General features: G+C 38.2%; 1 protein-coding gene across 10 annotated transcripts; it reads right to left on the bottom strand.

The window, feature by feature from the left end:
* On the bottom strand, positions 1–21,837 carry LOC140800877 (serine/arginine-rich splicing factor SR34A-like). Of its 10 annotated transcripts, XM_073155777.1 has the most exons (15): positions 21,680–21,760; positions 20,697–20,862; positions 17,426–17,675; positions 17,171–17,281; positions 13,919–13,984; positions 13,757–13,831; positions 13,579–13,690; positions 13,367–13,413; positions 13,236–13,293; positions 3,162–3,211; positions 3,030–3,086; positions 1,091–1,176; positions 849–935; positions 689–725; positions 1–317 (listed from the first exon to the last, which is right to left on the bottom strand). In XM_073155777.1, the coding sequence occupies exons 4-14, from the start codon at positions 17,255–17,257 to the stop codon at positions 698–700; spliced, it is 753 nt and encodes a 250-aa protein (XP_073011878.1). In that variant the 5' UTR covers positions 17,258–17,281; positions 17,426–17,675; positions 20,697–20,862; positions 21,680–21,760; the 3' UTR covers positions 1–317; positions 689–697. The 10 variants fall into 10 exon arrangements, with proteins under 10 accessions (XP_073011878.1, XP_073011876.1, XP_073011875.1 ...); XM_073155775.1 differs by lacking the exon at positions 20,697–20,862 and having other exon boundaries at positions 17,477–17,675; positions 21,680–21,812; XM_073155774.1 differs by lacking the exon at positions 20,697–20,862 and having other exon boundaries at positions 21,680–21,808.
* Positions 21,838–22,742: the final 905 nt, after the last annotated feature.

Here is a 22,742-nt window from a genome sequence, read left to right as displayed (position 1 = left end):
AATCTTAACGACTTGCTAAAAGTCCATATCCAAAAAGTTCCATCATATTGTACAAACAGTAGTCCGACTCAAATAGACGATCTTAATTCTCATAACAGAAATAAAACAGCATGGTCACATGACTCTACATAAGAACAATCCAACTTAAGTTAAAATATAACCAAAACTATAAATAGTAACTAATTCGCAAACGGTCACCATAGAGCAGTTAACAAACTACAGCAACAAGGCAAATGCAACCCAATCACGATCAGCAACAAGGGCCAAAAGTATTGTCTGCACTCTGGTTATCGTCGGAGACGTGAACAATGAACAGCCTGTTTCACCAAAAGACGAACAATTTCAGAAGCTGCTAAAATTATTATTCAAGTGAAGAGTAAGCTTGCTCAGCGCTAGAGACTGTAGAGCTCACAAGAACCGTAAAAGATTTCAAGGTGAAACATAATTTGAGATCTGACAGATTCACTAAATGAATTAACAAACACCAACGAGGGGCAGATTGCTCATTATTGATTTGAGTATTTATCTGACATCTAGTTCAAATAAGAAAATCAAAGCATGGAAAGGAATTATGCATCTAGTTCCTTCAGTTTTAATATTGCCGTTTACTTAAGGGCATGCAGCAAAACTTCCATTTATATATCAATATTTTACACAGTATTAAAGAAGATTTCAAAAGGAGCAGTACCTGACATGATCAGCCTGACCTTGACCTAGACCTTGATCTTCAGAGCACATAAACAAAACAAATTACAGATTAAAGTATTATAATAAATAAATAAACAAACTAACATTTAACATAAAATGCAATCTGAATCCTACAAAGGATCATTTATCTTAATAACTACCTTGACAGTCTGGCTGGAGAAACAGATCTAGACTTTGGAGATGCAGATTTTGAAGCTGATCTAGAGACGGGCCTTTCTATTGACTTGCTGCAACCAGAAAATGAAAACAATAAAGCCTTTAATTATTCAGGTTTTACTTTCTGTTGATTTACTTCTGATAAAGAAAATGAGTAAAGTTCAAGCTAAGGCCTAGATCAAACTTTAGTTTCCGTGAGAACAGAGGTAAGCATTAGAAAACAAACCTCCGACTACGTCGAGGACTTCGGCTTCTACTAGGACTTCTGCTTTGGCTCCGACTCCTTGACAAACTCCCATCATAGGTTTTCACCTGAAAAAGCAAATTCACAAATCAGAAGCATCAGAATGGGCCAAGAGTTAAGCCTTATCATATAATTAGCCAACATTCTCTTGAAGGAATAAGCAAGCAAAAAACCATCACGCACCAATGAATTTACTGGATCAGTTTAAGAACAGAAATCATATATAAGGACTAATTGAGCACCAACAACCATTGTTACAAGGAAGAGAATATTTATGCCTCAAGCAGTCTTCCAAAGAAAACCAGAGTATTAAAGTATACTTTTTTCTGAACTTTTACAAATATATGTTTCTCAAAATTATAAAAAAAAACTTAAAAACAATTAGTTGTGATATATAACATGCAGGCTTTTGCTCATCAATATGTTCAAACACGGATGTAACAGAAGTTATAGAAGACAACAAATAAAGGAGATAAGACAATATTTGATTTAGTAGCATATCTGATGTCAAAAAATAGACATACAATGCAGAATAGGAGAGAAAAAGAATCATGAAGGAAATGGGAATGATACATTTGCAATTTGAATAAATAGGAATCCTAGTGGTACTTAAATTATAAAAACTAATGGCAAGACAAACAAAATAAAGTCCTTTATATAGATTATACATAAAACATAAATTTGGCCATCTAGGCATTTAATTAATTCAGTGGAACTTCTTCCCTTTCAAATTAGTTTGGGAATTCACTGTGAGAAGCTCAAAGAAATATAATCCACTTTTTCTTATCCATCACAGATTTCACAACCAACAAAATTAAACCATACTAAAAGACAATAAGTCCTTGTGGGGATAAAATACAAAGCAACAATGGTCGTGCCACAAGCACAGAGCGTGCCGACCACCGGCCGACATGGCAAGGAATGTGCTGCGGCACTTGTCAGCCGTGTCGTAAGAAAAAGAGAGAAAAAAGTAAGGGATACTCACCTTCGCCTTCGCCATCACCGATCGCTGCTCGCCTTCGCCGTCATCCGAGCTCGCGTGGGTGCCCTAGCCTAAAAGAGGAGGAAGAAAGATATATATATATATATATATATATATAAAGAGAGAGAGAGAGAGAGAGAGAGAGATCCGAATCCGTAACTCAAGTTTTTAATCGATACCCCTCTCTCTCTCCCTCTCTCTCTCTCTCTCTCTCTCTCTCTCTCTCTCTCTCTCTCTCTCTCTCTCTCTCTCTCTCTCTCTCTCTCTCGATCTCGATCTCGATCTCGATCTCGATCTCTCCTCCCTCAAGCTAGGGCACTCGACACGAGGTTGGGCGACGGCGATCAGTGACGGGTAGTTCGACGATGAGGTTGATGGCGAGCGGCGAAGCTATTAGGAGAGGTACCGTGTAGCACCTCTCGTGCCACGCGCCGGTACGCCGCCGGCACAGCCATCCATGATACAAAGCATGCTAATGAAGTAACTTAGCCCTAAAAATAAAACCTAAAGGGACATCATGTTAGGATCCTAATTTATTTTGCCTGTGAATCATGATAATAAGCTACGTGCCGGCAATTAGCCAGCACAACAATCCTTGCTACCACACACCTAATCAGATTAATTTTCAGTTGGTGATAAGCCAGAGAATAATCAATTGAGATAACCTTGGCACTTGACAATGGCACAACATAAGCTTTGGAAAGTATATCTTTTTTCTGGAGAATCGATGGGCAATATAAAGTAGTAAATATTTACATATGGCAACCTTGTGTACTATGAGCCAAATGGTTATGTAAAACCATCTCATGGAAGTCTGTATCTCAGATTTATTCAAATATAAACACAACCAATTTCTAAACACAACATGCTACTGGAAGAAGCAAGCAAACTACATTTGCCTGTAGAATTAAATTACAGCTAGTCTGGTCAAACACATACCCGAATATAGGACCTCGAAAAGGGATTTTTAAATTCTGTGTCATCAAGTTTCCGAATCTGGTAAGCAGCCAATGCATTAGATACCTGCAAGTTTTAAAGCACAGAAGAAACAAAGTGACAGATCACACTTACAGCATATTTCATGTCCTCATAATTGGTATAGTCTACCAAACCCATGGCACCTGAAATTACAAGAAATTTGTCAAAAGAGTTGGTTTCCAAGTATATATCATACAAAAGGGGAATGAATGGTAGACAAAACAAGCATGAAATGTCTTGAGAAAAGCATGTACAACAAGAAATTCATAGCTTCAGTTGGTTAGTAAAGATTGCATAAACTATATCAACTTCAACTGGCTCATATGACTGAGTACAAATGTCAGCCGAATGGCCAGCATAGTTGGTATAGTGTCATATATATGAAAATCCAAGATGTTCATAGAGGTTTAATACTGACTGGACCAATCTATTCATAGAAAGCTATAATTAGATGAAGGATTGCCAAGAAAACTGTGAAAATGGATAGCCACCTAAAATGGTTTGAACTTAGGAGTAAATGTTTGGTTGTTATTTGTTGTTGAAGAACTTAAGAAGCGCAACAACCTGTGCATTGCCAAAGAATGGTCTACAACATACTATAAATAAAATGTATTAGGTATTTGATGTAACATCCATTTCCATTTAGATTATTTACTTGCTTTATTTGAACAATTATAATATTAGACTAATGTGCGGGGGATGTCCGCACTATTTTGATTGACCATTGGATCGATAATTAGACTAGGGGTTAATTCAGGCTAGGTTAAATTAGGTTAGTTGCCTTAACCTTTTGGAAATTATCAAGATAACTCTTAGACTTCTCAAACTTTCGACTTCCCAATATAACTTCTTAACTTCTCAACGTTTGGACCTCCCAAAAGAAAATCCCTTGGACTTCCCAACACAAGTCCTCAGCTTCTCAACTTTCGAACCTCCCAAAAAAAACCTATCCCTCTTAGTTGAGTCTGTATGCCTCAGCCGGGATGGAGCCAACCCACCTCCCATCCCTATGAGTGAGTTTTTATTGGTCTTCTCCTCCTCTTTATAAACCCTATGCATCCCCTCTAAAGCAGGATCATCTTTGGAAAACTATTAATACTTTTCTTCACATAAACACTACTCCCTTCCACGATCCTTGTGGGTTTCCACCTTTTATCACAAACCTCTTATAATCCTTGTGAGTTACTTTTTCATTTTTTACTAGTAATATATCCTCGTATCACAGTATTAGCCAATCCCAATCCCAACCCAAGACATAGCATGAGAGAGAGAGCTTCTCTCGCTGTTGCTTCTTTCCCTTTCTTTCTCTCCCTAGCCATCCGACATAGATCCAGCCTTGGTCGACATCTGGCGAGCTCCTCCGACGAAGATCTGGCTCTCTAGTTTTTTTTTTCTATAATCTATTTTTTTCCTTCTCTTTTTTATCCAACTCCTCCCCTCCCTTTCTTCCTCTCTAGCCTTTCTTCCTCTCTCTTTCTTCTATTGTCTAGCATGTACCGCAATTGGACTTAGGCCTTCCCTAGTGTACCTCTTTTGCCAATAAATCAATAATAGTCCTTCATGCTCAAATGGACTCATCTGATAATGAGGCAAATATGGCAAACTTGCTCCCGGTATCAAATCGATATGGTGTTAGATGTCCCATAGTGGTGGGAGACCATTAGAAAGTTCATGTGTAACATCTGAAAACTCTGATAGAAGAGGTTGAGTTTTCTTGAGAATCGTAGTGTCTTCAAGAATCTCTTTGCTTACGAGAGCAAAAACTACAGGTAACTCTATCATGTGTCTTAGAATGATGTTTTCTCAACCAACCTTCACTACAGAATTCTTTCTTGTTTTAGGATTCAACTTTGGTTTCCGAGGATCGGTTGCATTTATCGGAGAATGCAAAATGATTCTCACATTGTCTTTAGTGAAAGTGCTAGTGTTTTTTCACCGTCATGGAATGTCATTTTGTCTGCCATAGGCACCCCAATATGATATGTCACACCTCCATGGGCATAACATCACACCAAACTTCAACCCTATGTAACAACCTAACAGAGAATTTCACTAGACATTGGGTAGTCACCAGGATCTCATCCCCACCCTTAAACTACAATATTTTACAAGGGTTGTTCACTTTCACAGTCTTTAATTTAGGCTTGTCGATCATTTTATGTGACATGAAGTTCTTAGTGCTTTTGTTATCAATGTTGACGGAACACAAATTCCCATCTGAGTTGCATGTGGTGCAGAAAAGACTACACCTAAGCCATGAGTCCTCAAATGATGCTTTAAGGGTTAACAACTTAACATGATCTAATGCATGACTAGAAATTAGCCTTCTCCAACCCTAAAAGCATCTTTTACGAGGATATTAGTTTCTTCATCGTCCTCGTCGTCACCCTCTCTTATTCTCATTCATCTTCACTTTCATCTTGTTCAATAAAATTTGCTGCATTTAAACAAGTAAAAGGGTAAAAGGGGGAGACACCAGAACGCCTTTGTTTATAGCATTTGTGTCAGAATTATATATAGTAGACAAAATAGTGATGATTTTATTTGATGCTCGCTCAACGACTTGATTTCTTCGAGCAAGACCTGTGGAACTCTTATCCTGTTCTAATTTGGTGCTCTTAGACTTCTAAATTTTGCCTCAGCTTTGAGAGCTTTGCCACAGGCTGTCCAGATGAAATTAGTCACATCATCAACTCATCTTGCATTTATTGACGAAGTCCAACAACATAGCAAGTGGTCTTTCGATCTTCATCTTCTTGAAGATTGTTTTGTGCAAGAAGAATATAAAACTCCTCAGTGCACTCTTGAACAGTTCTAGTGAAACACCAAAAACTTCAAATACACGTGTATACCACGTAGGTAAATCTCTCCATGCGGTGCATCACGTGACCTGTCAATTATATGTTTCCACAAGGCACATAGAAATATAGGTTCATACCATGAATGATCTCAAACAATATGAGTCCGAATACAAGTTCTACAGGCCACAACAAGCCTACAAAGATACACATCCAAAATACAACTCCAATGTCTAAAAATACAACTCCAATCATACACTCTCACTGGGCTCAATACAACTAATAGAAATAACTCTAAATGAAGTAAAGGCAGGTAATCCTCGCTACCCGCACCTACTTCCCCTAACTCTGAAATGATGCCGCCAAGAGGTGGTGAGCACACAGCCCAGCGAATAGAATTCATATAATTTATAACAATAAAATCACAAGTGCATATTCTAATGCATGCCTATAGTTGCTAATAATATAATAAGCTTATTTAAATGACTTACAATGAGTTACTAAATCAATGCAACCGATATAAACTATACAGTACTATCTTTGAACATGCCAACTCCTCATCATATCAGAATAAATTTACATAAGTATAAAACTTGATACAATCTCTTATTCATACAAATCTCAATCATAGCATTTACATGTTATGCTTAGGAGTAAAAAGAGTAGTTTTCCTCATATTCACGCAAGTCAAGGAGGTTTAGTCATTACATGCTCACCAAGGTATTAATCATAATTTATCATAGCTCACCGAGCCATTTATCACATAATTTAAATATTCTCCAGGAATTATCCATCATATAACCATCCATCATCTCATACATCAAAGAGAGATATATACCCATCTAGCAGTAATGTCACCCAAACATGCATGGCGACACTGTATGTCACCAGTTGTTTGTGGCCATCAGACTAAGGACCCCAATCGTGAGCCCATATCTCACTATCTCTAAATTATCACCGCCCTTAGCGGAATAGTCAAGAGCCCTCAGCTCATCAACAGACGCCATAACCCTGCGTCGTCGATGACCTTTGCCACTTTCTTTCTCCGCGGGGAGGCGAAAGAGTGGAGGGCCACTGAGCATATGATGTCCGATCGCCTTGCTGGGGAGTACATTACTTGAAAGGAGTTTTCAGATTCTTTTGATCAGAAATATTTCCCTGCATCCCTGCGTTTCGAGCTGACAAGGAAATTTACCCAGCTGAGACAGGGAAATATGATAGTGGTACAATATGAGGACAAGTTTAACGCCCTATCCCGTTTTTGCCCCAGAGTCATACATGATGATGCTGCTAGGGCTGACTAGTTCAAGATGGGCCTTCTGGGAAATCCGCAAGCACATAAATATGGTGAAGAATTTGACCTACGCGGAGCTAGTGGAGAATGCGGGGATAGCTGAAAGGGACTTACTGGAGGAGCGCTCACAACGTCAAGAGCAAGTAGCCGGGCATTCTGGCCGTTTTGATGGGCGTCCGCGTGGAGGGCATTTTGGTGGGATCTTGCGACCGAGGTGTCATCCCTATGGTGGTGGTGCAGGTTCTACTGCTACCCTGAGTAGACCCAGCCCTCAGGGTTCAGGCGGGCCTAGTAAGGCTCGAACTTTTGTTAGTGGTGGGAGGTCGGCAGCAATTTTGAGCAGTTCCGACAGTGGTGGTTTTGCACGGTCGTCTACCCATGAGGGTAGGACCTGTTATGTTTGCGGCAAGAGTCACATATCTCGTGACTGCTTTAGTGCTCGCATTACCTGCTTCCAATGTGGAAAGTCTGGGCATGTCCACACACAGTGTTCCTTGTTGGTCAAAGCACTAGTCACTCCTGCCATACCATCTATATCTGGAGCATCGAAAGCCGTACTTCTTGCGAGTAGGGATCGCGGTGGCGCGCAATCGGGGCCTTCTATCAGAGGGCGGGGCGGACGTACCGGTCGAGTTTTCGCCATGACCCTACAGGATGCTGAAGCGTCCAATGAGGTGGCCACAGTTAACGAAATAAATTAATCATGTTATTTAACTTTTACGTATGTTCTACGTATACATGATATTATGTCCTCCCTAACCCTGTGCAAATTGCATGATGTGAAAAAAAATGCATTTTTTTGTTTTAGTTAAAACCAATGATGGTCGTGCCACAGGCACAGACCGTGCCAACCACCGGCCGGCACGGCCGACCATGCCGTAAGAGAATGAGAGAAAGAGATACTCACCTTTGCCATTGTAGTCGCCATCGCTCGTCGATCGCCGCCCGCCGCTCCATTATGCAAGCCCCAAGATGGTTTTGAAGGTGGTGGTTGCACTCGGATTTCTGCCAAATATATAGAATATGATCCATTCCTCAATATAGTTGTGCCACTTGTTCTTGCAAAGTGGCATCTTCTCTGATATTATTGAACTAGGCATGTTCTAAAATGATGTTGAACTCATGGATGACCGTGCCATGGCACGGCCGGTGCCGATTAGTGGTCAGCATAGCACGGCACATGTAAGCCATGCTGCAAGAGAGGGAGAGAAAAAGATGAGGGAGACTAGTAGTGTTTCGTCATAGTCGACACTCGTGCCCGAGGTCGCTGATCGCGATACGAATGCCCTAGCCCTTGCTGGCTCGAGGAGGAAGACGACCCGAGTGGGTTGGGTTGATTGAAGACGACGACGACGAAGAGTTTTCAGTAAAGCACTACTATAATAGGTGTCGTGCAGCACCCCTCGTGCCACGTGCTAATATGTCACTGACACGGTCATCGTTGGTTGAACTATCCCATAGACCTATTGAATGATTTTGAGAACTGAAAGATATTCAAGGCATATGAATATACATGAACTTCGATATACGACGAAGGACCATTATGCAATTTGATGCAAAAAGATGAACTACTGCATGCAACATATGCCTACAAGCAAGCAAACCTAAGCTAACGAAGCGGCTAACGTGGCAAAAAGTGACAACAAATAAGGAAGCTCAAGAATAGAGACTCGGTAGTTCGGTCTCGAGCTAGGAAACAGAAATGGTAAGACACCCATGGATATGAGAAGCGAGCAAAGCCCATAGATCTGGAGAACCAAACAAAGCCCATGGGAAGGCCCACAAATCTGAAAGCCCGACACGGATTTCGAATGAAGGTGGTGGATAGGTTCGAAAAGCTCAATCAATGGGATTTGATGGGACTAGAGAGGGCTGGTTTTGTGAGTGGGGTTTGATATCCTCACACTTGACGGAGATCTCGAGGGGGATCCGTCTTTGGTTGTTTCACGTCGCTCGAATGAGAGTAGATTGAAGTATCTTGAGGGGTAGAAGAGAAAACCTCAATACATTTTCGTCTTGTGAGAAGGTTCTCATCAAGAAAATCCTAGGGTTTCGGTGTCAAAGGAGGCGACAAGAAGGCAACCAGGAGGTTGCTTCCGGTGCGGTGAACAAGGGCATTTGGCTGCTTCATGCCGGAATAGCGTTCTTTGTTACAAATGCAACAAATTTGGGCATAGAGCGGCAAGTCGCAAGAACGAAAGGATGGACGAGCAAGGGGTGTCTTTGGCAAGGTCGTCTTGGGTACTCTTGAGGGCCTCGAAGAAGATGAGAAAGGATGAGTTCAAGCTAAGAAGATGCATGATCGCCACGATCAAAAGATGGCAGATCTCGACGCAAAATTTGGAGCTAGCTATGAGTACTAGGTGGAAGGGAGAACATGAATGGAGGGCTCTTGCAGTTTCCAACCATGAATACCTAGTAGACTTCCCTTCTCTACAGAAGATGGAAGATGTTATGAGCAGAGAGGCGGATCTTGGTATTGCTATGGTGGTATTCTTGCAATGGCGAAAGGATTGGCAAATGATGTGCTACAAAAAACTGATCATGATTCAGTTAGCAGGTATACCTTTACACTGTTGGAACTACATTCATTTCATGAAAATAGAGAAAAAATTTGGATACTGATAACGGTGGATGAAAAAAAAATGAAAAAAGTAAATCTCAGAGTAGTAAGATTGAAAGTTATGGTAAAAGGTATTGTAGATGTGCCTGTGAAACTTGCTGTTATGATTGACAACATGGTGTTTGCAGTGAGGTGTGAAATTTGAAGGCGTATACTTGGGTAAGGAACACAAATTGGAATTAGGATTAGAGTAGTAGTCATGACTGGGGTAGCTAGCATAAGGCTTTTCCAAGGATGGCCCCTAGAAAATGTTCTGCTAGTGAGAAAGTGGGGAGAAAGGAGAGTCACCCCAGGGTGTTTGGGGAAATGATATTGTGGAGGAGGTGGTGAACATGTTAGAACAAAGAAGAGAAGACAAAAGGGCTTGCTATAAGGAGGTGGATTTAAAAAGCAAGAGGAAGTTGGAAGACGATCGATCTGTAAACTAACCCGAATCTGAATCTAGAAAATCACAGTTGGAGGAGAAGAGGGAAAATCACAGTTGGAGGTGAAGAGGGAGGATAAGATAGTGCTCGTAGAAAAAGTTTGGAATGGAAAACAAATTATGGTTGAAAAATCTACTTGGGAGAGAATGGTAGCAGTTGGAAAAAATGTGGAATAGGAAAATATGAGTGTGGAAATAGAAGAGGAAGAAAAAGATACTAATAAGGGGAAGCATGAAAACTTGCAAGTTACTGTGTATTTCGATGGCAATATTTTGGATGTGAAATCAATTTAAGCAGTTGGGGCTCAACTTGTTTAAAAATATGTCAGAAAAAAAGCTAGCAAGTCTCCACAAATGGCAACAAGAAGAAGCATAAGAAACATAATAATGGGTGGTCAAGATAAGCCTATTTGAATTCAACAATACAAATAAGGCTTAATTATACTTTGTCCCATATACTTTGACTCAGTATCACTTTACCCCCGTGTGTTGTAAAAACGTACAAATACTCCCGTAGACTTTTGAAAAGCTCCAATTAAACTCATATATTAGCCTTTTATGAGTTAAAAGTTACATGCCAAGTATGTGAATAATAAGCTACTTTCAGATAGACTAAATTACCATCAGAGGTCAAAAAAATAATTCTTGGAAAATTTGCCCTTATCTCCTTTAAACTAAACTAGAAAAAGATCTTGCCCTCTTCTTTCCCAAGCCATCTTTTTCCCAAACTCTAAACTTCTTCATCCTATCTCTCCATCCCATCTTTTTCCACATGGCTTCTAGTAGGAGTAATAGCAACACCAAACCGATCTCACTTAGAATATGTGTTTTGCAATTAAGAATTATAGTTAGGATCTCAAATCAATGTCTAAGGGTAGATAATTTTAATTTATCATCTAATAAAAACAAATGTTTCTCCATAAAAAAAAATTTAGGGTATCTGTTAACGACATTTAAGAGATTGTAGTTTTTCAAAAGACTAGCCAAAGTGATACAAAATCAAATTACAAGGGGCCAAAATGTAATTAAGCCTACAAATAATAGAAGTAGTAAATAATCATAAAACTTTCTATAAAAATATAAGCAAAATCGAATCCAATTTAGTTTAAACTAAACAAACCAACAAGTCTAAATTTATAACTAAAATATATGGCCAAAAAAATAATGGATCGACAACTAGACTAGATTAATTAAGCGAGGGCTAAAGATAGGTCTAGGCTTTTCAAACTCGTAAATAGGTGCAGGATTTAAGACCAAAATAAGGTATAAGCAGTAACAAAATATGTTGGATCTCACCTGATGTAAAGAATAATGTTTAGTCTTAAGTCTTACCTTCGTTTTCAACTTCAGGCACCATTAGTCCTTATTCTATTGCCAAAAATTTCTCAAAACAGCAGCAAATACATAAAAAGGGAGCATTGTGATAAGTTGATTGACAAGAAACACACAAGGACTATAGGAAATTTGTAGAGAGGAGATAAATGGTTTATAACCCACAAAGACTGTAAGAGAGAGTAGTGTAGAATGAACGATAGAGGAGAGATTTATATAAAGAAAAAAAAGGATTTGATAACCTTCCAAAAAAATGATCCCTCTCTAGGGGTTGCATAGGGTTTATAAAAGAGAGGGGAAGACGAAAGGTTTTTTGGAAGATCCGAAAGTTGAGAAGTTAAAAAGTCATTTTGGGAAGTCCAAAGGTTTTATGGGAGTTCCAAAAGTTGAGAAGTTAAGGAGTTATGTTGGGAGAGTTTCAAAGGTTGAATGTTAAGGAGTTATATTGGAAAGTTTAAAGGTTGAGACGAAATTTTAAGAGTTTTTTTTAGGATACCCAAAAGGTTGAGACAACTCATTACCCTAACTTAACCTAGCCCAAATTGATTCTCTAATGGCTAAGCAAAATGGTGCAAGGGTCCCTACGCACTAGGCTCATATTATAATTGTTTAAATAAATTAAGCACATAATCTAATTGGAAATTGATATCACATCATAACGATAATAGAAATAAGAAGAACCAGGAGTCCAGGACAATATCCAAATAGCTATAGTGATAAAGAAAGTAAAGGAACTGCATAAGATAATAAAGAAAAGCAGAGAGAGGTTTACTGAAGAAAGTAGAATATGACGCACACCTATTCTTGGTAAATCAAGAAACGATAGCACAACCAGTAAAAATTATAAAAAGGGAAAAACAAAAGGCTAAGCAATTTAGATATCAAAATTGCTTATGATGTTAGAACAAATATTTTGTAGGACAACCATTTAGCAAGTTATTATTGGAATATTTAAACTCTAGAAAAAGTTGCTAGTCCACAACTTATGATGAAGATGGTGTACATGCAGATGTATTCAGAAAAAAAAATCATTAACATTGGATCCAAGAGAAGTGTTTCTTTCCCCAATTAGATGAGCCTGTAGGCTAGCTGATTGCACAACATGGTCAGGCCTCCCCCAAATTACAAGGCCCAAATGATCTACAAGGTCACTTGCAACCAGCAAGGCTATCACATCATCAAAGTCCACCTCCTGCAAATTCCAGCACAAATTCCCCACATCACAGGCTCACAGCTTTGAAAAGACATGAACATGGGATCTTGGTTCCCTCTATCAACCCTCTTAACTAAGGTGTGCATCTGTGCACAGACAAATGGTCTAATTGGAACAATTGAAAAACAAAATAAGTGGTAGAGTATTTTGTAGCATGCGCAACATGCATTAATATACAGAAATTGCTTAGATATACACAAAGATACCAATAGACAGATAGACATCCCAGGCAACAATAACATCCAAGTGTTTAGTCCCAACTATTTGGTTTTATTTATAATCCATTTCCATAGTTTTCTTGAAAAAAAGTTTTAAGTTGGTTCTCGAGCTATCTAATGCAGCCCCCTCCTTTATCCAAGCATGAGACTGGCTGTTGAAAGATATAGGAGGCAGTGCTAAAATAGTAATGACCATCCTATATACTGTTTGCCTTAAAAGTACTATAAAGAAACAGCAAGATCGTAATAGTTTCAGATGACCTACCCTCACCATCCCGAAACACTTGAGCAAAGCATACATCCCCAGCCTTCCTCATATGATCCTGAAAGAGGCCAGCAGTCTGAAAATCTTGAATAGAAAGGTTAAGATAGAATTTCGGCAAGCAGTTTCCAGACCTTCAAATCTTGCCATGATGCTGAAGATGGAAGTCCACGGACAACAACTGCAAATGTTCAAAAAAGTTAGCAAGTTGAAATCATCATAATTTAATGTATATCAAGTAATCAACACCATCACCAACAACAACAACATGGAACAATAACCAAACTAAAACCTCATGGATCACAATATCTAGTTAAACAGTATGAAATGCAAATCTTGAACATACCACGATATTCAGATCGTCGTGAAGCTCCAAATTTGCTTCCTCCACCACTTCCATGACTACTGCTTCGTCCGAAAGAAGATGACTGCCCTCTACCACCATGGGCTAGCTCAACCTGTAGAAACACTGAAATAAGGATACAACATTTCATGGAAAGTGGACTAAAAGAGGTTCTAGTTACCCTTAAGCGGTGACCATCAAAATTATAACCATCACGGCCCCGGATTGCATCTTCAGCATCTCGAGAGCTTTCAAACTGGATAATAGAAGTTAAGCAATAAAGAAAGGTTAGGCTCCTGATATATCTAAATGAATCTTCAGGATACGGTAAAGCAGCTATTACCTCAACAAAACAATAACCAGGAGGGCGAGGAGGATTTTTCAACTCAATTTCCATTATACGGCCATACTGCAATCAGAACAATTGTAAATCATAGAAATAAATTGCAGGTAATTCTAAGTTCTAGAGAGTAAAGGAGTTGAGTCATAGTGCCTAGTTAATTATCAGACTGGCACTGCTATATCAATAGAGGCATATAACATGATTACTTGCATAAATTTGTTCACTAGAAAACTATACCTTAGAGTTATTATGCTATGACAGGATTCAAGTGGCAGCATAGGGTGAAGGAGAAATTGAGTGTTTGTTCAACGCTTAAATGATTTTATGTGCCGATGGCATCTCCCATGTTGGTAACCTGCCCACACAATACATGTAGGGGGGCGTAGTAGGAGGGTGCAGTATCGTGCAGACATAGGATTCTCAGCACACCATGGTGTGCTTTGCGAAATGTCAAGTCATGCTAGGGATTTGGTCACGTGCCAATACCTAGTCAACACAATATGCATCAAATGGCTGGGACAAGTGAGACATACCTGAATCCGACCCAGAATATCAATTATTGATATCCTAGTAGGTTTTCTACACTTGATTGATTACCTCAGTATTTCATTGGTCTCCAGTGATGTCATCAACCAATGATTACCTCGGTTATTTCATTGGTCTTTGGCAAACTCGTTGACAATTGCAATCTTATCGACCACTGCGATCTCATCGACCTCTGGCAGCATCGGTAACCTCCATGGCCGTGATAAGTCAAATAGTCAATAAAACACTCGACGACCATGAGAGATTATTCTCCAGTTTGTTGCAAGTTTTTCAGAAAAATTATTGGTAGCCCCTAAAGGAAAGCAACCTATTGATTATGAGATCAAATGACAATATTGCATTATTGTTGGAAGGAGATGAGGTAGCAATTAACTCCCTCTAAACAACATTTAGCTAGAAGGCAAGGTGATGTTGCTTCATTGGCCCAAGTAAGCAAAGAGCTCATGTTATAAATGCGAGATTAAATGAATGTGAAAGAGAAAGATAAGCAATAGTTAAAAAAGAAGAGCTAAGATGCTCTGTAAGGAGCTAATGCAAAATCCAGTATAAATTCAAGCAAAGAGATCATATTACAAATGCAAGATTATATGAATATGAACAAGAAAGATAACAAAAGTCCAAAAACAAAAAGAGCTAAGATGGTTCATGAGGAGCTAATACAAACTCTAGATCTATTTATGTTGGAGATTTGGAGGAAGGAATGCTAATGGGAACAGTAGTGTAGGTCCTAACTTAACTAGGATTAGATCTTCCAGCATAAGGAAACCAGCTAAAATGGGAGAGCCTCAAGTTATCTGTCCAATCAACTCTTCTTTACATAAAAGACAAGGACACAAAATGCAATAAGAGTGACAAAATATACAAAGTTTCGCATAGCCATTTCTATGTTCTTCTACAAAAAAATTATATCCCTTGATATAAGCTAACAGCCCATATTATCGCACCATGGAAGATACGACACAGGAGGCTGGGACTGACGTAGTTTTGCCTCATTTTTATGAAGTTTTAATAGGTACCTCAACATAGAGATACACGAGCAGCTAACGCTTATATCAATATTTTGAAGCAATACTAGGATGAATTTGGCGGTATATTGATGTGGACAACTCAGTTTAAAAGAAATATTATAACATCTTCTAGTACTCCTCCATAGGCATAACCTTTTTGACATCAGTTGATGCTAGAAGTGTGTTCAAAAGGTGCAAATATTTTTAAATTGATGGATGATATGGTGCAGCAGATTAGCAAGAAGAGGATAGTTTAGATCGGATTATTTAGGTTAGCCAAATGACTATTCCGGTTATCCTATATTCCTATGGTACGAGGGATCTCCGCATTAAGTCAATTGTGCTTCTAGATCAGCTAGGAACCAAATTGATTTTGGATAGGCTGAGTAAATTGGGCTAATTGAGGGGTCCTATGGAAACTAGAAGGGGGGTCTTTTCAGAAACCCTAATTTGGCCCAATGAGCTTACTAACCCTCTCTTCTCTCCCGGTTCACACCCTCATAGTGTTGTTCTACCCATCTCCCTCTTCTTTCTCTCCTACTTCACTTTTTCTCTACTATTCCCCACAGCCCCAAGAAGCCATAAAGTTCTTTTCTTCTCTCCTTTTCAATTCTCTTCAAAGCTTCACCACAGATAATTATATACTATTATTACCAACCTGTCCAGCTGCAGTCAAAAATATCCTTAAACTATCACATTTGGGAGCCCGGAAGTCAAGAAAATGACAAAGAGTCAAGTGTCAAGCACTCTTCTTGCATTTATTAGTGTAATTAAACCTTAAAATTCTTTCCTTTGAACTTACTTTGAGGTTGCTTGCTGTGTAGAACCTGAGTAAATCAACTACTTTGACTTATACTTGGAACCTAATCTATCAATTCTAGTCTTAATAGTTGATCTACCATTGTCTTTCAATGAAACATCTGTTTGCATAATTTACTTCATTTAGTGTTTGATATCATATTTAAATCTATGATGCATTCTTCCTTACTGTTTAACAATTTAATTTCATCCGTTAACTAGTGTTGCATCATGTATGTTGATTTGATACTTGATTGATTCCCATCCTAAGTTTGCATCAACAACATACACTGATAAGCCACATTTCCAGTCACAAAGATCAGTCAAGATTTCATGGTTAGCAACATATAGTCACATGCAAGTGAACAAAGCCTTAACCATAAGGACAAAAAACAATCTAGTGCAGAACTAAAGGTTCTGAAGAGAATTACCAATGATATAACGTGTACCAAGTCTATTAAATTTATTTATTCCAGTCACTAACAGAAGCTTTGGACCATACTAGTCCTTGTTTCTTCTTCGACGCACAACTCCCTGCATTCTTTATACAAGTAATTTGACTCTGAATTGTTGCAAGCATCTCTTACACTCACAGAGGCCAAGTTTACTGAAGTTTGTTGCAGTTCACCATAGTGCTGTTTCGACTTCGAATACTCTTCACATGAGTCATTAGTGAGGAGAAGATACACTACAATAGGTATTATTTCCAATAAGCATTTGGAGCTCAAGATCATGTTTAGCAAGACTTGCCAATTGGAAAAGGTATTATTCCACATACCATTTGAAACAAAAATATATATATACAGAATGGAAGATTAAATTACTGTCAAACCACCATTTGGAGCAAGAGAAATGCATCATAAAGTTAAAGAACAAAGGTGAAAATACAATTTATTCAAACCTTATAGAATAAATCTTCAACTTCTGATTCCCTTATATCAATTGGAAGGTTCCCAACATATATGGTACGACTTAAACGGCCACTCATGATTGGCAAGAGAGATTGTAAGATCTGAAAGAAGAATTTGAAGGACAATTAGCACAGTATCTTATGGAGTTGAAATTAAGCAGTAAGGTGTAATCTAAAACTATTGCCATTGCATGGCAATGTAGCCCTTTACAAAAGTAAATGAAACAAGAAACAAAACAAGCAAACCAAGAGAGCAATTATTGATGTGAATTGTGCTCCACAAGCTCCATTGCTCACATCTTCCAAATGGCTCCATAGCTATAACTAATGGGAAGTATATCTTGATCAAATGATCCACTTTTTCAAACAAGGAAGAGCTCCTCTGTATATGCCAGAACCTCCTCTCTCTCAAATACCTACTATTCCACACTGACTTCTCCCACTCCTCTATAGCCCTACCAACAGCTCCAAAGCTCCTATTCCCAGCTTCTTTTATCTATCATAAAGGAAGTGTTGTGTGTCACAAGATGCAACAGTTCTTGCAAAAATATCTATGCATTACCTTGCTTAGATTCTTCAGAACAGGCATTGAATGGAAATAAGACCTGGAAGATGTGTCATATCGAAGAGACACCATACCTCAGAGCTAATTGAGGAAGTGAAAAATCATGACATAATTGTTAATTAGCAAGAAGATTTGGAGGAAACCAAATATCACCCTGTTGAGATGCTACTACTTTGACACTATTATAATTCGTGCAGATTTCTTTCTGTCTGCATCACTAATTCACCACTATATCATGGAACAGCACAAACATGATGGAACATATACAGCAGCTTAAACAGCACCTAAATTTCAAAAACAGATAATACCCAAACTAAAAGATAGATCAACAAATCAAACTCTCTCTCCTCAGGATTAGCTTCTGATATATGTCTAAACAAACCAATTCTCAGACACTTCATAAATGCTTCACGATCATCACACGTATCGCGAAGAAGGCAAGAATACTAACTGACAAAAAGATGAAAGAGGGAGAAAAACAGAGTAAACAAATTTTATAACAAACAAATGACTTTTTCATTTAAGTAGAATCATGTAACTCTATCCATAGTCGAGGTCATCAAATACCAAGATACAGTATAGAAAGTAGTCATTTTCTTAAGGTAGTCAAAATATTAAGCTTGATTCAATTTAGGCTCGATTTAAGCTTGATTCAGGCTAAAAGTTCGCATTAAATGAACCAAGCTTGATCAGTTCTCTCACGCTCAAAACTTGTTTGACTTTCAAACCAATCTTTAATAGAGGTTTGCTCCCTCACAGTCAGCTCATAAGGCTCAAAATACGTACAACATGTATGTATTTTTACTAACATAACATATAGTAAGAATTTATGCTAAAACTTTGAAAAAGAAAAGTTCAATAGTTTCCAAGCTACTGATGTTGCCTCGAAATTGTAAAACAGTAATGTCAGGTGCGGAGAGAGTTGGATAATAAACTTAGTTGAACCATTGAAAAAATAAACAAAGTACACCTTTGCAGCTGTTCAATCACATTGGGATTCAGATAAACCCATCCCAAGACTGAAAAAAGTAAAAGGATTTCATTTCTCTTGAACTCGGGAGAACTTTTGCAGTCCCACTGTGCATTCAATAGCATTTTGTAATATATATACTCCTGAACTTCTTCTTTAATACATAGCCGCCCTAAATTATTGGAAATCTCTCAAATCCCCTTTCTTTTGATCCCATGTTATGTTTTTTTGTCCATAGGTCATCATGTGACTCTCATGTGAATAGAATAGTGATCGTTATGCCTTTATTTTTTTACAAAAGAAATGTTAGTGTAGAGGGGCATTTTTGTCTTTTCTTCTTTTCTACCAACAACATTGGGGCGGGGGGGCAGACTTTTTGATAGTTTAGGGGGTCTATATGTACCAAATAAGTTTATGGGGTGCAGTTTGAAATAGGCAATTCAAGGAGTCTTAGTGGAATTACTCCTAGCTTTATTTGTTGCTAGTTTTTGTGATCTTCAAGTTAATATTTTTTGTATATTTTGCATGGTTGTTGAGGTCGAGGATTTGCTCATCTCAAATTCCTAATAGTTGTATAGCTGAATAAGCACATTTTTTCAATTTATGTGATCTAGTCATGACATAGAAGCATGGTTCCCAAAATCAGTTGATTCCGACTCAGATCAGGATCGACCAAAATCAATCAGTCCAAATAACCAATCTCAATCCTGGTGATTGGTTTCGATCTAAGATCGGTCGGTTTCGATTGTATCAACTAGTTTCAGCCGATCCGTCTCGACTGTATCAACTAAAACTAAATTTTGTTAAGATTCGGGTCAAACCTAAAATGTAAACCTATTAAACATTAAATATTTATGTCCTTCGTTGCCTTCTATGTAAGTTTTCAACTTTTACCCTTCATCTTTCATACACACTCTTCCCACCCTTCACACTTCACTGAGCTCATCCGGCAACCAATCTAGTGAGCCCCTCCAACTACTCCACATTCTAGTGAGCTCAAGTTTTCTCCTTTTTCATATATTTTTTTCACCCACTCTTTAACTCCCCTTCCCTTACTACTGTAGAGCAACATTGAAGATCTCTCTCTCCAAGCTGAAACTTGTCATAGTTTTAAGTCTTTTTTTAGTTTTTAGGCTTCATATGTAACTAATTTCTATTTTTTTCCTTTTTTTTTGGTAATTTTTTCTAATTTTTTAGAAATGTTCCTATATTTTTTAAATAATATCTAGAATTTTACATAATTAAAAATAGTCTGATACAATACGAGAAGCTAATACGACCGATACAGCCGATATGACCAGTATGTATCGTTTTTTCTAGAGGTCGATCTCGATCCTAATATCAAGTTTTAGAACCTTGCATAAAAAAATTTCTAATAAATTTGGCATATACTATAAAATATATACAATATATCATATATAATTATTTGTATATATTAAAAATGTTACATTGTCAAGGTCCCTACATACCACCTAGGCAATTTGCGATGTACCTTCTTTCAAATTAGTTATGACTTAAAAGTTGTCCACTGATAATAGGTGGGGGTCCTTTGGAAGTGACAGTTTTATGAAACAAATAAAGCCATGAATTGATTTATGTCTTGTCATTTATATTCCCTTTTTCTACTAACTTCCACCTCTTTAGTCCCTTCTTTCCATGGCAAATTGAATTTTCGAGACAATCTGCTCAATCTTCAATTGGCATTTAAGTGACTCCATCCCAACACACAAATTGATTGTACCATGTAGATTCCCAAGTTTTAAGTCAACAATTTATACATCAAACCATAGCTTAAGCCATCTAGTACAGAAACAAATAATCCATAAAGATGAGACCTTAATTACCATAAAATTTGCACATAATTTGTGAAAAGAATTGCAAATGGATATTTGATTTCAAGAAGGAATTAATGAACTAATAGCTTAGCATCAATTCAAGAGCATGTAACTCAGTATAAGCTTAAGGTCAAGTCATGGATTAACCTTTGAGAACTTCTCCACTCTAATAGATAGGTCTATGCTGTTAGGTTTTTGGACAGAGCGATGTAGCTTAGAAAATGGCCACTCCTCTCCAAACAACCAGTTGAATACTTAAATCAACCCTAACGTTTCCTCTTCAGTCCACTCTAATCAAAATGCTTTCTGAAATCTGAATCCAGGAACATACATGTACTCACAATTCACAAAGAATCAACACAAAGCATCCATCTATGAAGTACTTAGACTCGCCATAAATTCTATCGACTCATAGTTAAGCTAATAACGGCCTTGACTAACATGTAAAATTCCATACAACAAATAAGCTTTAAGAAAAGCTACTGTAGAAAAGCAATAAACCAATCAATATTTTGAAAAGCCTGCAGTAAGTCACCCCACCACATAGCGAATAGGCAGTAGTATGTGGGCAAATATGCAGGCACCAATATGGTCTAACATTTGTAATATATTTAAATAATTATATGTGATAATTAATAGACTATATGTAAAATTTTATTAGTAATAAACTAGTTTATGTACAGCTTACACAATACCAACGAGTATACTAACATCCTAAAACATAATATTGTTTACTTTAATAATATAGCTAACACAATTTGAAAATCCATGGAAACATGTGACCACAAACAATGAGACATAAATCACAAGTGCAAGTAATTGAAATCGTTTGAATTTGAAATAAGTGAAAAGCATGTAATGTTATGGACTCAAGATTTAGGATTATCTGTCATTAAGCATGAGACTACAATTAAAACTGAATTGTGTATGCACCGTGCAAACCGCAGAGAAAGGTAGAGGTGCGTGCAGGAGAGAGGAAGAGAGAGGAAGGTGGGAGCGGGGCTGTGCAGAGGAAAGGGAGAGAAAGATAGCGGTGGCCGGCGGCCGGCGGCCGCTGGCTGAGGCGGAGTTACAAGAGATTGTGAGAGATAGAGAAGGAAGGGGAGAGGGAGAAGAGGAAGACCACTAACCGCACCAGTTTTGCGCCGTCGAGTCGCCGACCACCAGTCTCGACCGCCGGCTGCGTCGCGCGAGAGAGTTGAGGAGGAGGAGGAAGAAGGAAAGACTAGGGATTTCGATTTGGGGATTTATGGATCTCGGTCTTGGGTACATTTTAACTGCCAAACCCGATCCGCCTTATCGTCCATTGGGCCAGCCCTGCCTTGGGGCCTTGGGGCCTTGGGACCAGGGAGCCGTCCACGAAGGCCGCATAATGTGTTAAAAAGTGTTTTTTGACCGGTGAAATACTGCAGGTAAAAAGTTCTAGAATTAATTATATTTATGCGCCTAAACTATATCAAGTTTTCATGGGACCCTCCCAACTTTTTCAGGTATAATGTCTCTCCCTTAGATTTAATTCAATAGTCCCCTTCCGCTAATTTATCTTCTGTTTTATTGACAAGACTTTACTTACGTGTCACTCAGAGCAGCCTACATAGAATACAAATTGATTAAAATGCCCTTCTTTCCATTCATTCTCTTGTCTTCTCTCCTCTTCTCTTATCTTCCCTTCTCTCCTCTTCTCTCCCTTCCCTTCGTCTGACATCTGGCGAAAAAAAAAAAAGCCTGCCTGTATATAGAGATGCTCGAGAGGTAATAATTCACAACCACAAACTCCTAATTCTAGCGGACGGTAGAAAGATTAAAAAAAAACTTGGAAGCTTTATTTTTTTTCAACTTTCTTCTTAGCTTAGCCATCTTGCTTGTAGCATTTTATGCCCAAAAGAACATAGCATAGAATGTAGGGTATTTTCTTAAAAATAATATAAAATAAAATATGCATACGAGTGTTACGAATCAAATCTGGAATGTCTGGACGTAAGAAAATTATAGAAATTTATATGATGGTATCCTTAGAAATTAGGGTTCTAATGGTTTTAGTTCACCTAAATCGAAGATTGAAATGAAAAGATATAAATAAAATAGTAGAGAAATATCAAAATGTGATATATTGGTAAATATCCAATATTGCGGCGATCATCGGAAGGTGACGGATGGCCAAGGGTAATGGTGGACGGCCGTAAAATAGGGTGT

This window comes from Typha latifolia, chromosome 14 (genome assembly GCF_019914945.1).
Source record: "Typha latifolia isolate L0001 chromosome 14, TyphaL0001v2, whole genome shotgun sequence".
Classification (NCBI taxonomy): Eukaryota; Viridiplantae; Streptophyta; class Magnoliopsida; order Poales; family Typhaceae; genus Typha; species Typha latifolia.
This window is presented reverse-complemented; position numbering and strand designations above follow the sequence as displayed.

Coding starts and splice junctions, on each gene's coding strand:
- LOC140800877 (XM_073155773.1), bottom strand. CDS start 17,257: ATGAGTGGCCGTTTAAGTCGTACCATATATGTTGGGAACCTTCCAATT. Junction 13,294..13,366: donor CATCATGGCAAGATTTGAAG/GTCTGGAAACTG, acceptor GGCCTCTTTCAG/GATCATATGAGGAAGGCTGG. Junction 1,177..3,029: donor TTTCGAGGTCCTATATTCGG/GTATGTGTTTGA, acceptor TTGCTTTTTCAG/GTGAAAACCTATGATGGGAG.